Genomic DNA, 13,299 nt, shown 5'->3' with positions numbered 1-13,299 from the left:
TTTCCAAAGCTACGGTTTACTGGCCCTTCGTCTTTGATTTCACCCTGTTGACCAGCCTCTGTACATCATCCATCTCTCCCTCATCCACCTCTTTCCTCCTCGCCTTCTTCCCCCGCCTCCCATCCTCTTCGTCCTCCACAACCCCTGAACTCCTCTTCTTCCTCCCCTCCTCCAGCAATTGCTTCATCCCCTCCGTCCCCTTAAACCTTGGGTGGCTCGGATCAATGGCAAAATCACTCCTCCGGAAAACATCCTTAAACCTCTCATCCCCAACATCCATCTCGAAAGCACTTTTTTCCTTCACTGCCAACGCCTCTTTCTCCCTCTCGCTCAGCCGCTTCTTCGATTTCTTCTTCTTCGACGCTTTCTCTGCTCTCGCACTCTCGTTCATATCAAAGTGATTTATGTTCTGAGCACCTGTCTTCTCGTCGATCATCAAGAGCTCAAGCTCAGCGCGTTTAGCTGCGGAGGCTGCTTCGTCGGCAGCTCGTTGTTCGCGTTTCTGACGCTTCTCGGCTTTGCGTTGGGCGGTGGTTGTGGCTTTGTCATGGGAGGGGGCAGTAAAGAAGGGATCTGAGAATCCGAGATCCTGGGTCGCTGGATCTTCTGCACCTGGCTGGTCGCCAGATGGCTGAACTTCTTCTACCTGATCCGCTGTTGCATCATCGGAGTCAGTCTTGTGCTTGGACTTCTCTTTCCGTCGGGCTTTTCGCTCTTTTTCCTTGCGGACATATTTCTCGACTGTAGTCTCGTCTCGCTCTGGCTCGTTCTCAAAAACGGAGCCCTTGTTCGGTTCTGATGATAGTCCCGACGAAAATGTAATCTGCATGTCCCCTACAGGGGCGCTCTTCTCTACGTTCGACTTTTTTAATGAAACTGGTTCTGACTGAAGGCCGAGGAGTGCACGCATCTTTTGACGCTCCGCATCTTTCTTGGATAATTTAGGACCCTTTGGTGTTTTGGAGTCTATATGATCGCCGTTGACCGCACTTGCAGAGGTAGCATCGACGACGAAGGGTTCAGGTGCTTCATCTTCAGAGCTGTCGCTGCCAAGATACGCCTTAAGATCATTCTCGTCGATGTCGGCTCGGCTGCCAGCAAATGCCCTCTTTTGTGCTTCTTTTCTGGTTCCGTCATCCCCGTCCCATGTGAGTCTGACTTTGCTGTGCTGCAGGGCATCTGTCACAAATTCGCTGGGCCTGTAGCCATCAGGGATCCTCGCACACTCATCTCGTGGCTTCTCATCCAAAAATTCCGTCTCATCAGGTATGTACCGTAGGTCAAAGAAGTTGGCTGTTGTGAGATATTCAGTGCCATCAACGGCGTTGTAGATTGCCTCGGCGACGGAAACAGAAGAGCAAGTAAGTACTGCGTAGTAGTACCGTAACCGTTCAAGTTGATAGCGGCGTAATTTCGCAGAGTTGAACTCCAAACCCTGGTCCTCCTTCAGTATGGAGTTCTTAATCCTCTCGTCCTCTGCCTCGTCACCCTTGTCTTCCTCTTCTTGGCCTCCATCTTCAGAGCTGGACGATTGGTCATCTTGTAGGGCCCTTGATCCACTTTGACCAAAAATTTCTTTTGGGGGGCCTTCCATTTCTTCTCTATGCATACGATCCTTGCCAAATTCGCTTGGGTATATAGAAACGTTTGAAATCCGGCCGCTGCTGGGCACGAAACTTGAGAAAACAGCCATGAGATCGGCCGCTCGTATGTTATCCCAATCCAGATTGACCACCGCTAGGCGTGACGAGACCTCTCCTTTTGGTATGCCGCCTTCGCCCTCATTCTGGTCTAGGAGTCCAAACACCTCATCTTCCTCCGCCTCATCCAGCTCGTCACCGTCGGACGAGCTATCGTCCGAGGATGAAGAGAGATCTTCATCTCCTGTCTTGACCCTCTCCAATTCCTGTTGAATCTTCTCATCCTCATCCTCACCCCGCTCCCCATCTGCACCCTCGCTATCCTCATCCTCAATTCTATAATACCTCTCCAGCTCTTTCCTACCCGCATCCTTTGGTAGCTTTCTCCCATATCTATCAACTTTGGCTCTACTTGAAAAGTTCTCATCACGTAACATATGCGCGAAGCGCTTGTCAATTTGAACATGGGTACTTTTCTTTGACGGCAAACGAAAGCGGGCATCTGTCTGGATGTTTGCAAATCGGGGATCGGCTGAGACCAGGAGTCAATCGGGATTTTGTTTTTTAATGGCGTTTACACTTACAGATATGGTCGTCTGCTTTGGCCCCAGAGCCCTTGGGCGTCTTCTGTCTTGTAGGCTTCGGCATGGTAACGGTCTTCTGTCCTTTTCAATAAACGGAGGAGCACCATCTATGTGATCTCAGATTGATGCTGAATAAATTGATTGTTCACTGAGCTCCTCTATCGGGATGGACTGCTCGTGAAAGATGTAGGTAAAGTTAAGAAAGTGTCGAGCGTTTCTTTGAATTTGGGAATCTGATTACCCGAGCTTATCGATAAGCCTTACAAGGCGTTTTCAAAACACAGACTAAGGTACGGTACCACCATGTGACTAAGGTACCTAGTAGACTACTGTCCGAGGCGTCCCTCAATCTCTAGCACACTTGCTCCTCGGCTTGTTTCAGCGAAGCTGTACTCGTCAGGAGTAGTTCCTGGCGATTTCATCGTCCATGACAGCCCCAAGCGCCACGGACGAAAATAGCTAACCTCAGATACAATATCTTTTCTCCGCAATGTCCACATCCCCGTCCGCCTCCATATCTTGTCAACCCCCCTGGGCCCGCTATCGAATTGGGCGCGGCGAAACCGGCGTCCTGACATTCGAACCCTACAAATCCGCTCTGCTCCCCCTCTGGCGCTTTCGTACGCCTGGATTGGCTCGGAAATCCTCATCGGACCTTTGGACCGCCTTCCTGGACTACGAGAACGAAGATGACTTCGTTGGGATGGACATGGCGCGTAAGTTCCTACAGATGGGCATGACACGCGCGAGGCGGTATGCCAATCACAAGGGGGGGAGAAAGTATTGCCCAGCGGGTGAAGGAAGCGGTGAGGTGCTAAATGGGAATGGTGATGGATGGAAAGGTTCTGAGGCATGGAAGGAGAAGGATGAGGCTTCCAGGGTCTTCAAGGAAGTGTGGGATAGAGCTAGGGCTCTAAAGGGATATCAGGCGAAGAAGGCAGAATTTCTGAAAAAGCAAAAGGAGTGGGACAAGCAGAGGAAAGTAGAGTCCGGGAAAGAGAGCAGAAAAAGACGAAGCGGGAAGTGACAGGGGGTGGAGAAAACGATTATGAATCAGCCATTTTGCTGTCCAATACGGGACCCAGTATAGTGTGCACATGCTTAGTTGTATTTGAGACTCTGGTTCCCATGCATTTTTCTGCAATTACAAATGCTGTATCCCACTAACCCGTTCTTTCCCCTTGTATGTGGAGAAAAACATGAGAGTACCTTTGGAAGCGAATAATCTCAGCCGAAGAGTAAGCGCCTTCACCTGTGGCGAAAGCCAAAAAACAAACACGCTAAACCCCTGGCTGATGTGCGCACGTGAGAGCCTCGTGTGATGAGAGGCGAAAGACATGTTTGAGAGTGAGGGATAATGGCCCATGTTAGGTTTTCGTGACCGACACCGGCCCTTTGAGAGTACCCACGAAGGATTCAAGGGATCGAGTCTTTCATCCCACATCGAGAAAAAAAACAAACAGTCGCGGCTATTAGTGAACCGCATTTGTGGGACGCGGGCCCCAAGCGGATTGATTCTTGTTAGACTGTCGTGTCTGTGGATTTGGGCCACCTTGCGCGATGTTCCTCTGAGGTCCACCGTGGGAGTTCTTTGGGTTGTGGCTTGGGTTGTGAGTTGAGTTGTGACCTGGGTTGTGGCCGTAGCTTCCTGAAATATCTCGAGGCTTGTAGGATTTGCCCGGCTTTATGTTTCCTGAAGCGTTCCGTGGGCGTTGCATTCCATGGCCTGGATTCTGTGCGTTTGACCGAGGTAAGGGCACGGATTTCGAGGCTGTCATGCCAGCCAAATTGACAAAGATTAAGGGAACTCCATTGTTGGCGGTGAGCTCCTTATACATCATCAAGGGCTCTTTGCTGGTAGCTTCGACTTCCCTGCTCAATCTGGACTGTTTGTACTGGCCTCTTCTCATAGACTTGGCAGGCGACCACCCAATCTCTGGTGCTTTGCTCGGGATCAGTACAGCTGGAAGCGATCCAAATTCACGGTTTTCGAAAAGAGCTTCTTCATCTTCCATGGCTTTGGAATACACTTCAAGTGACCGGTTAGTCGTCTCACCATTCTTGGGAGGAAGTGAAACAGATGCGGAGACCTGGACTTCCGGCGAGTCCAGTGGGACTTTCGTAGCAGAAAATTCGGCCACATGAGCAAACTTCTTCTCCGGCGAAGTCTTCTTGACACCCAGGAGCCCATTGAACCTATCTTGCCACGAGGGATTATTGACAAGTGGTTGCGATGCCGCGCGCAAGGGCGTTACTCGTACTTCTGCCATTTTTGGAGACTGGGCTGGAGACACGACGGAGGGCGGTAGCCTCACTTTTGGCTTTTCCTTCATGAAGGGAAGATTGACCAGTGGGCGTCCTCGGTCACCTGTAAACACTGGATGAATGTCATTGTCCGGTGGTGGAGGTGACGGGGACCGAGCATAGCCTTGCAAGAACGGTGGAACTCCTTGAAAATGCGGTTGAATGCCTCTTCCTGCACTAGGAAAGAAACGCGATCCACGACCAACGCCGGCTGCCATACCAGGAGCAATACCCGGCATATTAGTGAATGAGGAACTGCGAACGTCTCCGTTGATCTGCGGAGCAACGTTCTGACCGTGGGCATTCTGGACTCTCGAGACACCGATGATATGCCGCTGTCCACCCTGTTCATCGACTTTGACCTGTCGCCAAGTCTCGTTCATAACAGGTAGCGAAGGTTCCTGTCGTATACCCGTTCGTGCTTCCTCCGCAAGTTTAGCCGCGTGCTGCTGTGCAACTTGACGATTTTTTTCCGCATCTGCAACGTGGAAACTACCCCAGGCAGCTAAGGTTGATTTTTGGAGTTCTGGACGGCTTGATGATCCTTCGGTATTGCTAATGTGAGATCTTGGTTGTGCCCCTGCGCCAATCTGCGGTGGCGAGATCTGATGGTCTCCACTTGTCGGTCGACTGGTGATCTCGGGTCTCCTCGAAGGTGTGGGAGCTTCAGAAGGAGGGAAAGTAGGAATAGTTTGGAAGTCCTCAACCATCGGTGTTGGGCTGATGTCATTGGCTCGAGCATGTGATACCTCTCGCAGTCGCTGTAGGTGCCTTGGGGGACCTATCGGTGCAAGGGCAGGTGATGAAAACTGCTCTTGCTGCCTTGACTGCGGCCTCTGTACGCTTCTGTCAAACGTACCGTTGCCTAGGGTCCTGTGTTGAGTTGGCGGGCCCCATACGCTATTCGACACAGATTGTTCTCGCGCCATACCAGCATTTTGTCCGTTCCAGCCTGGATAGCCATTGTTGTCTCTTGAACCATTGTTCCAAGGTTGTCTTTGTTCTCGAACCAGATGCTGAACATCAGGAGGGGTTTTTTGAGAGGGAGGATCCGTCTGCTTATGGACCCCGTTGACCATTGGCGATGGTAGTTGCTCATTTTGTTCAGCTTTGGCTTCTAGACCCGGCGGTGAGATCAGCTGACTTGGAGCCTGAACCCTAGTCTTCTCCACGACCAGACGTTCGCTACCAGGTTGAGGTATGTTATTTGAGGGGGTACCATGCACTCTCATCATCCCATATTGCTGAGGCGTTCCGGACGCATCAAGCACTGGCGGTTTGGGTGGCGAAAGCGGCATAGACGGGGATGCTTCTTGCAGCTGCGAAGGAGCTTGGCGAATATCTGGCGTGGCCTCCAGCTTCTCGGTTTCCTTCTGCCCAACCTTGGCCGACTCAGCACCTCTCTTTTCGGTTGCTGTCTTCTCTACTTCCTTCTTCTCCTCCAAGGGAGGCAACCCCAGCTTCTCCATCTTCAACCGGATCCTCTCTTTCTTTGCCGCCTCTTCTCGCTCCTCTTCCTCCTTCTTGCGTTTTATGGCCAATTCTCGCTTTTCCTTCATAAGCTGCTTCTGAGCGGCCACATCGTCACGCGTATTAGGAACAGTAGATTCAGGTGCAAGGCTCCTATTTTGGTATGGTGGTCCGGTAGCAGAGCCAGGCTCTTGTGACAGTTGAGAGTGCTGTATACCAGGAGATTGCACGGCTGAGTGGGGTAGTTGCTGAGCTGGAGAGGATGCGCGCTGTGAAACTTGGTTTGGTCCAAAGCCAGGAGTTGACGGGGACTGTAAGGGCTGTGACTCTCGGCGCTGCTGAAGCAGGTCATGGGGTATTTTCGGCAGGTCTGTTCCCTTATTCATCGATGTTCTGCGACCTTGAGGTCCACTGTCTCCGCTCACAGTGGAAGAACCTCGCCGAGTCCAAAGGGGGCCATCCTGCTGACTTCCGGATCGATGCGTCTGAAAAGCAGCGGACGGTTCTGCAGGACCGTGCTGGTCGTGCGTTGAGCCTCTCTGAAGTAGGGACGGTGGCCTGAAGTTCTGATCTTTCCGAACAGATCCTCGGCGACCAGTATTGGCTGGCTCATATTGGCCCGATTGCGCATTGTATAATTGTCCGAGATTCCCGTTTTGAGTATCCCGCCTTGTGCGGGTGAAATCGTCTGCAGCAATTTCCATGGCTACTTGAGGTGGTGGTGGTGGTGGCGGAGGCAAAGCATTATTTCCATATGGATCATTCTGTGGCGGTCGAGATGTAGAAGGACGGCTTGGAGGGTTAATGTCGACAGGAGGAAGCTTTTCAACGGGGGGCAATGATGCCCATGGAGACCTGACAGGCGCCGGTGCGGCAGGCTTCGCGACCAACGTTGGCTTGTCTGAAGGTGTTTTCAGGACAAGTCCCCCAGACCTGGGTTGCGCAGCTGAACGAGGCTTCAATACGGTCGCGTTTGGCCCAACGGTAGTGGTGGGCATCTGCTGCGCAGACATCTTAGACCTGTTTTCTTCGGCTTGCCGCTCCTTTGCTATCAAAGCTGCCGCTTGTTCCTCTGCAAGGATGGCAGCGGAGTCATTTTGTGATAGTGTTATCTTGGTGCCATCGTTCCATTCAATCGTCTCCGGCGCCCAATCATCTTCATCGTCATCGATATCCGCCCATTTAGACTCTTTACCGTCCCCATCCGCCTGCAATCGGGTAGCGAGATGTATACCATACTGCTGTTTAAGCTCCTCGTCCGTAAAGTGCTTCTGTGCTGGTTGGGGGGCGGCTACAAATCGTATCAGAATCGGCGAATGGGCTAGCTATCCAGGGTACATCTTACCTCTGTTCCTGTTCCATACTTGCATTGGGTCTGGACCAGATGCTCCGTGCTTAGTTCCGAAATGCGAAGGCTTGGGTGCTGATACCTTGTTTCCACTTGCGGTCTTAGCGACGAGCCGGGGTCGGGGTGCTGGTGGAAGGGTGTTGCCCGTGATCGCTGGGTTTGTAGCTTTGGCTATCAGCTTCCATTTTCTAGATTTGGAGAGTAGTGTGTCACCATTATCGCCGTTGGTTTTGGCAGCTGACGCGGTCGGCGTGCCCGCTTTTGCAAGGAAGTTCTTCGTAACTGATACCGCCTTGAATGTTGCAGGCTTTTTGACAGAGTTGGATCGAGCATGGTGCTTAGTATCTGATTCATCCTTACTTGTAGCTTCTGACTGAGGAGGTCCGCCTGTGTCGGTATCTGAGCCAATACTGCCATCCACTGCTATCTGCTCCGCCGGTGCGTCGGCTGTTTCCTGCTCAGGTACATGGTCGATAGATGACATACGTAGTGAGATTCGGTGTCGGCAGGGTACGTTGAGTGAGGGCTGGATGAGCACCGAAGATATGGTGATAGCTCGCCTTGTGTTGATGTCTGAGTGACTCGAACGCAAGATGTTCTTAGGTTGGTTTGGCTTTGACTACCTTAGTGTCTACAGGAGTCTTGGCACAAAATCGAAAGCTAATGGGCTTTGACGGTCACAGATGTCTTGATTCCTCGTTTAACGTCAATGTCAGATATTTAGCTTCAAGGTATTGACAGCTATGTCAATTCAAGATCCAAGACCATGAAATTTATATTCCACGAACATTATCACCAAAGCAGTTGTATTTGTGTTGTTAATGAGTGTTCCACTGGTTGGAGGGATTTCTATGGAGGTCATTATAAAAAAGTGCACATGTCTCTAATTAAAATCCATCTCACTCGGTATTCCTCGTGCACTTGACCGTTCGTAACCTTGTTGCGACCTTTCGGCATTTTCAGCAACAAAAAGTGCCCCTATACAGTCGCTGAAGGCCCATTTTCCAGACTCAGGTCCGTCTCTTCATCTTTGTGGGGAAAACATGCGTTCTTTTGGAGCCTACGGACCGAAGTGAGGGGATATTGTTATGTACCGTAGTGCTGATCCGAAAACCTGGCTATGTCTCTGTTACATGTCCACTGGCTTCAGAGCTGTCTTGTGGAGACAGCACCCTTCTGTCAGCCGCCGCACCCAAGCGTCAGTTATGTAACCAGATCCCAGTCTTTGTATGACCACTTCTCAGTATACGATACACGCTTCTTCTTCGGCTGCTGGATTGGCTTTCTGGTCTCCATCTTACCGCTGACCAGAATATTTCGGAATCGGTCCTTGAGTAGATTACCCTCCGGCTTGAGCAGTCGCAGGGAATCTTGCAGCTCCTCCGGTAAGATCAGCTCCAATGGAGGTTCTGGAAGCCTATCCAAATCGTCAACACTTGTTGGGTATACCACCTAACCTGACTTACGCGTCCTTTCCAAACCTCCTCCGTCTCAGTACCCGGTCATCCACCTCCTCAGGCTTCTCAAGCTCGGCCTTCACCAGAGCTCTAGCCTTCGCCTCGTTTTTCATCTGCCTTGCAATTTCCCCAATCCGTCTCTGCTGCTTCTCTCTCTCCTTCATTTGCTTCTCCCACTTCTCCCTCCTCTCTGCTTCTTTCCTCCTCTTCACTTTATTCCTCTCGGCCGGCGTCTTCCTCTCCGGCCTACGCTTTTTCAACCTCTCTGCACCTTCGTTATCGCTCTCAAACCCTTCCCACGCCGACTCATCCTCAGTCTGTATGTCAGTTTCTCGCTCGGTTTCAGCCGCAGCTATGCGGTCCAGTCTCTTCTGCTCAAGCTCTGCTTCTCTGCGACGCTTCTTCTCGGCTTCAACCTCTCTCTGGCCCTCGGCTACGAGCAGGGCATCCCACTCTTGGAAAGTTGGGTTGTAACTTGTTCCCGACTTCGGCGCAGTTACCGCAGGAACATTGCGTGATCCTGCTATTAAAGAGACAGGTGCCTCCTTCAATGTAGTCGGGGCCTTAATGGGCTTCGTCTTGTCCAGGTACGAAAACTTGGGATCTTGTTCGTCCGCCTCCGATCGCTTCACGGCCCATGGATCATGATCAGGCGCGCCATCGTTCTTGATGATGTCTTTGACAGTCTGGCTCCCATATGCGACCTCTCGAAGCCGCTCGTATTCTCTAGAACTAACACTATTCTTCCTTCTCTTAGTGCTGGGCTGAAGTACTCCATCGGTTACTGCAGAACGTTTTCGACCATCGATAGCCGGAGTGGCAGAACGCTCAGCAAGGATTTGATCCGCTTTGAGGGGTTTGTGGATTTTGTTGTAAGATTTTTGGATGGCTTCCGAGCCTTTGGTGTCTAGGGTAAAGAGGGAATCAGAAGGCTTTTCGGCTATAATACCACTGTAATTCTGTCAGATCTGACTCAAGAACCAGCTATATTTACAATTGAGGGTACCAACCCTTTGATCACTTCCTGTCGTACATCCTCGAGACCGGCCTGTACATCGGTCACATCGACATTTTTTCTCCACGCCTTTTTGCCTTTGCGGGACGGCTGCTTGTGCTGCTGAGGCGCTTCTTTAGACGGTCCCATAATCAGGCGTAACGTCTTAAGGATAGAATCTTGTTCTTACAGGACCAGCACAACTGTTTAATCGCATCAATGTGGAAAGCAAGTTGTAGCGAATCACTAGCGCCTTTCCGGCCCGACAAAATGTTCCGCCGAGTCCAGGAACCCATCAATGTCTTTGTTTGAACGACCAAAAGCATCATCTTCTCTTGTCTTGTCTTCTCTTCGCTGCCTCTCCTTCTGTCTTCTTTAATTAATTCGTTTCTTTTCGATTTTAGCCATCATGGCGTCGCAATCAACCGTGGGCTCGTACTCGAATCCCTTGAAGAAATTCAAGTGAGTCCCCTATTGCTGCCTCATTGCATTTCGAGCAATGTTGACGATGTTGTAGGCTTGTCTTCCTGGGCGAACAAAGTGGTAAGACTTGTCCGAGTCCATCGCAGAATTGTTATCACTAATGTATGCGCTTTCCCCATTCAGTTGGCAAAACATCATTAATAACCCGCTTTATGTACGATTCCTTCGACAACATGTACCAAGCCACCATCGGCATAGACTTCCTTTCTAAAACAATGTACCTCGAAGACCGGACTGTACGCTTGCAGTTATGGGACACCGCTGGCCAGGAAAGGTTCCGCAGTCTAATTCCCTCATACATCCGTGACAGCTCCGTCGCAGTAGTCGTCTACGATATTTCAAATCTCAAATCTTTCCACAATACGAGAAAATGGGTCGACGATGTGAGAGGCGAAAGGGGACAAGATGTCATTATTGTGCTAGTGGGAAACAAGACGGATCTGGGTGACAAGAGGGAGGTCAGCAGTCAGATGGGCGAGGAGGAGGCGAAGAGATGTGGTGCACTTTTTGTGGAGACTAGTGCGAAGGTGGGAGCAAATGTCAAGGGACTTTTCAGAAGGATTGCTCAGGCACTTCCGGGCATGGAAGGAGAGGGTGGAGCGGCGGGAGGGGAGAGTCAGAGTACGTTCTCCCAGCGCCAGAAACAGCTCAGCCCGAGAGATTGCGAATGCCCAAGCGGTAAGACAACAAGATAATGTATGGCTAACAATAGCGCAGTGATCGATGTGAATATCAACCCATCGAAACCAGAGGGCAACGACGGATGCGCTTGCTAGTGGAGGTCGGGAAGATGGTTAATTGCAAGAGAATTATGCATAGTAATAGCGGGTGATGATACCAAGGTTTATAGTATATCATTGGTCGTTGGCATTCGATGTTGCTTTGGCATGGCGTTCGGCCTGGGTGGTCCAACGCTGCATGCCGAATGGGACATGAGAAGCAAGCGTTGTTTGGACTAGCTTTTCATCCAGTCTGCAGATACTCAGCAGTCCAGTAAACAGTACAGATCACTGCACTATGTATTGATATTATATGATGCCTGTGCTTCTCATCAGTAATTGGCTTCGTGTCGTCTCCTCCGCTGGTAAATTTCTTTCACGAAGATGCAGCGGTTCTGGAATCGACTTCATGAGAAGAAAGATCTGGCTTGAACTTTGGAAAACGCCCTCATTGCCGCAACGCCTGAGTCCCAGAATAACATCAACCACGACGGGAAGTTTGAATATTTCCAGCCGGCTGACGCAAGTCATCTTTACTTCCCGTCTCTCACTTCTTGAACCCTCAAATGTTGCCCCTGTCCTCCTTGTAATTGTGGCATTGGAGGCGGAGGCCCAGTTCCGCTGCGTCTTCGGCGTTCTCGCTCTACGACTCCAGGCGCATCACTAGCCCCCTGGGCTGGTTCTCTCCTCTTCATCCTACCCATTGCCACCTCGTCGTTCATCCATGCATCATCACCCTCCTCGCTCCCCAACCAGTATCCTCTTCCCACACTTATCATTACCCGCCCTAGCCTACCCCTCCAGCCTTTGCCCTCGGGCAGGTGTATGGCGAATGGGTCCTCTATGAGCCCTGATAACTTGCTCCCGATACCGGTCCGCGAGGTAGACGCCACATACCTCCGTAATACCAAGCGTGCGTAGCTCATAATGATGAGCACGAAGTAGACTCGGATCGCCCATAGCGCACAGATGGCAACGATGCTACTAATACTTTCCGGCTGCAGCACGCCATCACCTAGGCTGGGTGACGCTGCAGTAGTAGCTGGAGATCCCAAAGAGCCTGAAGTGACCGCCTCATTCTTATGACCAGGGACGCCCTGGTCCGGTCCTACAGCCACATCGACATGGCTGACGTTGAACTCGGGACTCGTAAAGCCTGCTGTATCACCAATCGTTTCACCGCCAGCGCCAGGCGCCTTGCCTCCATTCGCATCGCTATGGTGCTGCGAAATGACGAGAAACCACGTTATGCCAAATGCGGCCGTGTAAGCAGCGTTTATGATACTATCAAGTATGTAGAATGTAGCAAGCGCAAGGCAGTGGAAGGGACTCTGTGTTCGAATATGAGGCGCTAGGAGGATTGTAATGAGAAGTGCGAAAAGCGAGTAGATGTACATGGAGAGTTGGAGAGGAGAGAGGTGAAGGCCGGTCAGAAGGGCGAGGAGGCCATAGAGGCCAGAGACTTTGTTAAGTAGGAGCGACAAAGTGGAAAGTTCGGTGCCGGTCCGAAGGGACATTAGGTAGAGGAAGGTCTGGGCTGAAGCATTAGCTGACATGTTAGAGGCGGGGAACAGGAGATATGTTCTGACTTTGGGTCGCGGTATGCGGAAAATGCGAGCAGGGAAGCCCATGTTGACGGCCTACTTTGGAGAAGAATCAAAAGAAGAGGACAGGAGGAGGAGGAGGAGGAGGAGGAGGAGGAGGAGGAGGAAGAAGAAGAAGAAGAAGAATAAGAAGAAGCGGAGAGAGAAGTTCTATGCCGGAGAAAGGGAGAGTGATTTGGGGTAGAAACGAGAGGCGGGAAAAAAAAGTACAGAAACATGTGTTCGGGTCCTTTGCGTTCGGCACCTCCGGCTAAAAATCATCCATGCGAGCCATGCTGACTGACCGAGGAATTGTACGCTCGAATACTCCTCCGCTCTGTGGTGTTAATTTATTGTGACTTGCAACATCGATACTGGCTACAAAAGTTTGGAGACGAGAACGTTACAAAGCGTTGTTTTAGAATGATCGTCTCCATAGTATTACTGTTCTGATTGGTCTGAGTATGTACCCCTTGTCAAACCCAATGCCGTCCAAACTACCTTATGCATCATACAAGAGGCCCCAAGAATAAGGCCTGGATTGCTAACGAAGCTTCTATGGCTGAATGATAATGACCGTTCACCATGAAACTCGCTAGCAGCAAAGACAACGCAAAGTATAAGCGCTCGGAGAAGTGAAGTGTTGACAGGATAGGTATTAAAGTATTCAGATCCAATAACTTTTCGATTCTCCCATGGCAACCCGGCCCATTCGAA

General features: G+C 51.0%; 6 protein-coding genes across 6 annotated transcripts; 2 read left to right on the top strand and 4 right to left on the bottom strand.

Annotated features, from left to right (window-relative positions):
- Positions 1-16: 16 nt before the first annotated feature.
- HO173_010849 (uncharacterized protein) lies at positions 17-2,288 on the bottom strand (the record flags this gene model as incomplete). Its single annotated transcript, XM_037312734.1, has 2 exons — positions 17-2,172; positions 2,225-2,288. The coding sequence occupies 2 exons, from the start codon at positions 2,286-2,288 to the stop codon at positions 17-19; spliced, it is 2,220 nt and encodes a 739-aa protein (XP_037160374.1).
- Positions 2,289-2,714: 426 nt separating this feature from the next.
- Positions 2,715-3,251, top strand: HO173_010848 (uncharacterized protein; the record flags this gene model as incomplete). Its single annotated transcript, XM_037312733.1, has 1 exon — positions 2,715-3,251. The coding sequence occupies one exon, from the start codon at positions 2,715-2,717 to the stop codon at positions 3,249-3,251; it is 537 nt and encodes a 178-aa protein (XP_037160373.1).
- Positions 3,252-3,696: 445 nt separating this feature from the next.
- On the bottom strand, positions 3,697-7,830 carry HO173_010847 (uncharacterized protein; the record flags this gene model as incomplete). Its single annotated transcript, XM_037312732.1, has 3 exons — positions 3,697-7,289; positions 7,344-7,511; positions 7,560-7,830. The coding sequence occupies 3 exons, from the start codon at positions 7,828-7,830 to the stop codon at positions 3,697-3,699; spliced, it is 4,032 nt and encodes a 1,343-aa protein (XP_037160372.1).
- Positions 7,831-8,549: 719 nt separating this feature from the next.
- On the bottom strand, positions 8,550-9,947 carry HO173_010846 (uncharacterized protein; the record flags this gene model as incomplete). Its single annotated transcript, XM_037312731.1, has 3 exons — positions 8,550-8,763; positions 8,813-9,754; positions 9,814-9,947. The coding sequence occupies 3 exons, from the start codon at positions 9,945-9,947 to the stop codon at positions 8,550-8,552; spliced, it is 1,290 nt and encodes a 429-aa protein (XP_037160371.1).
- A 259-nt stretch (positions 9,948-10,206) lies between these two features.
- Positions 10,207-11,056, top strand: HO173_010845 (uncharacterized protein; the record flags this gene model as incomplete). The annotated part of the gene is made up of 4 exons (XM_037312730.1): positions 10,207-10,259; positions 10,315-10,340; positions 10,404-10,901; positions 10,998-11,056. The coding sequence occupies 4 exons, from the start codon at positions 10,207-10,209 to the stop codon at positions 11,054-11,056; spliced, it is 636 nt and encodes a 211-aa protein (XP_037160370.1).
- A 476-nt stretch (positions 11,057-11,532) lies between these two features.
- HO173_010844 (uncharacterized protein) lies at positions 11,533-12,630 on the bottom strand (the record flags this gene model as incomplete). Its single annotated transcript, XM_037312729.1, has 2 exons — positions 11,533-12,531; positions 12,589-12,630. The coding sequence occupies 2 exons, from the start codon at positions 12,628-12,630 to the stop codon at positions 11,533-11,535; spliced, it is 1,041 nt and encodes a 346-aa protein (XP_037160369.1).
- Positions 12,631-13,299: the final 669 nt, after the last annotated feature.

Source organism: Letharia columbiana (genome assembly GCF_014066305.1).
Source record: "Letharia columbiana isolate WasteWater2 chromosome Unknown Sc0000053_s0, whole genome shotgun sequence".
NCBI lineage: Eukaryota > Fungi > Ascomycota > Lecanoromycetes > Lecanorales > Parmeliaceae > Letharia > Letharia columbiana.
Note: the sequence above shows the minus strand (reverse complement) of the source record. Positions and strands in the feature narration are given on the sequence as shown.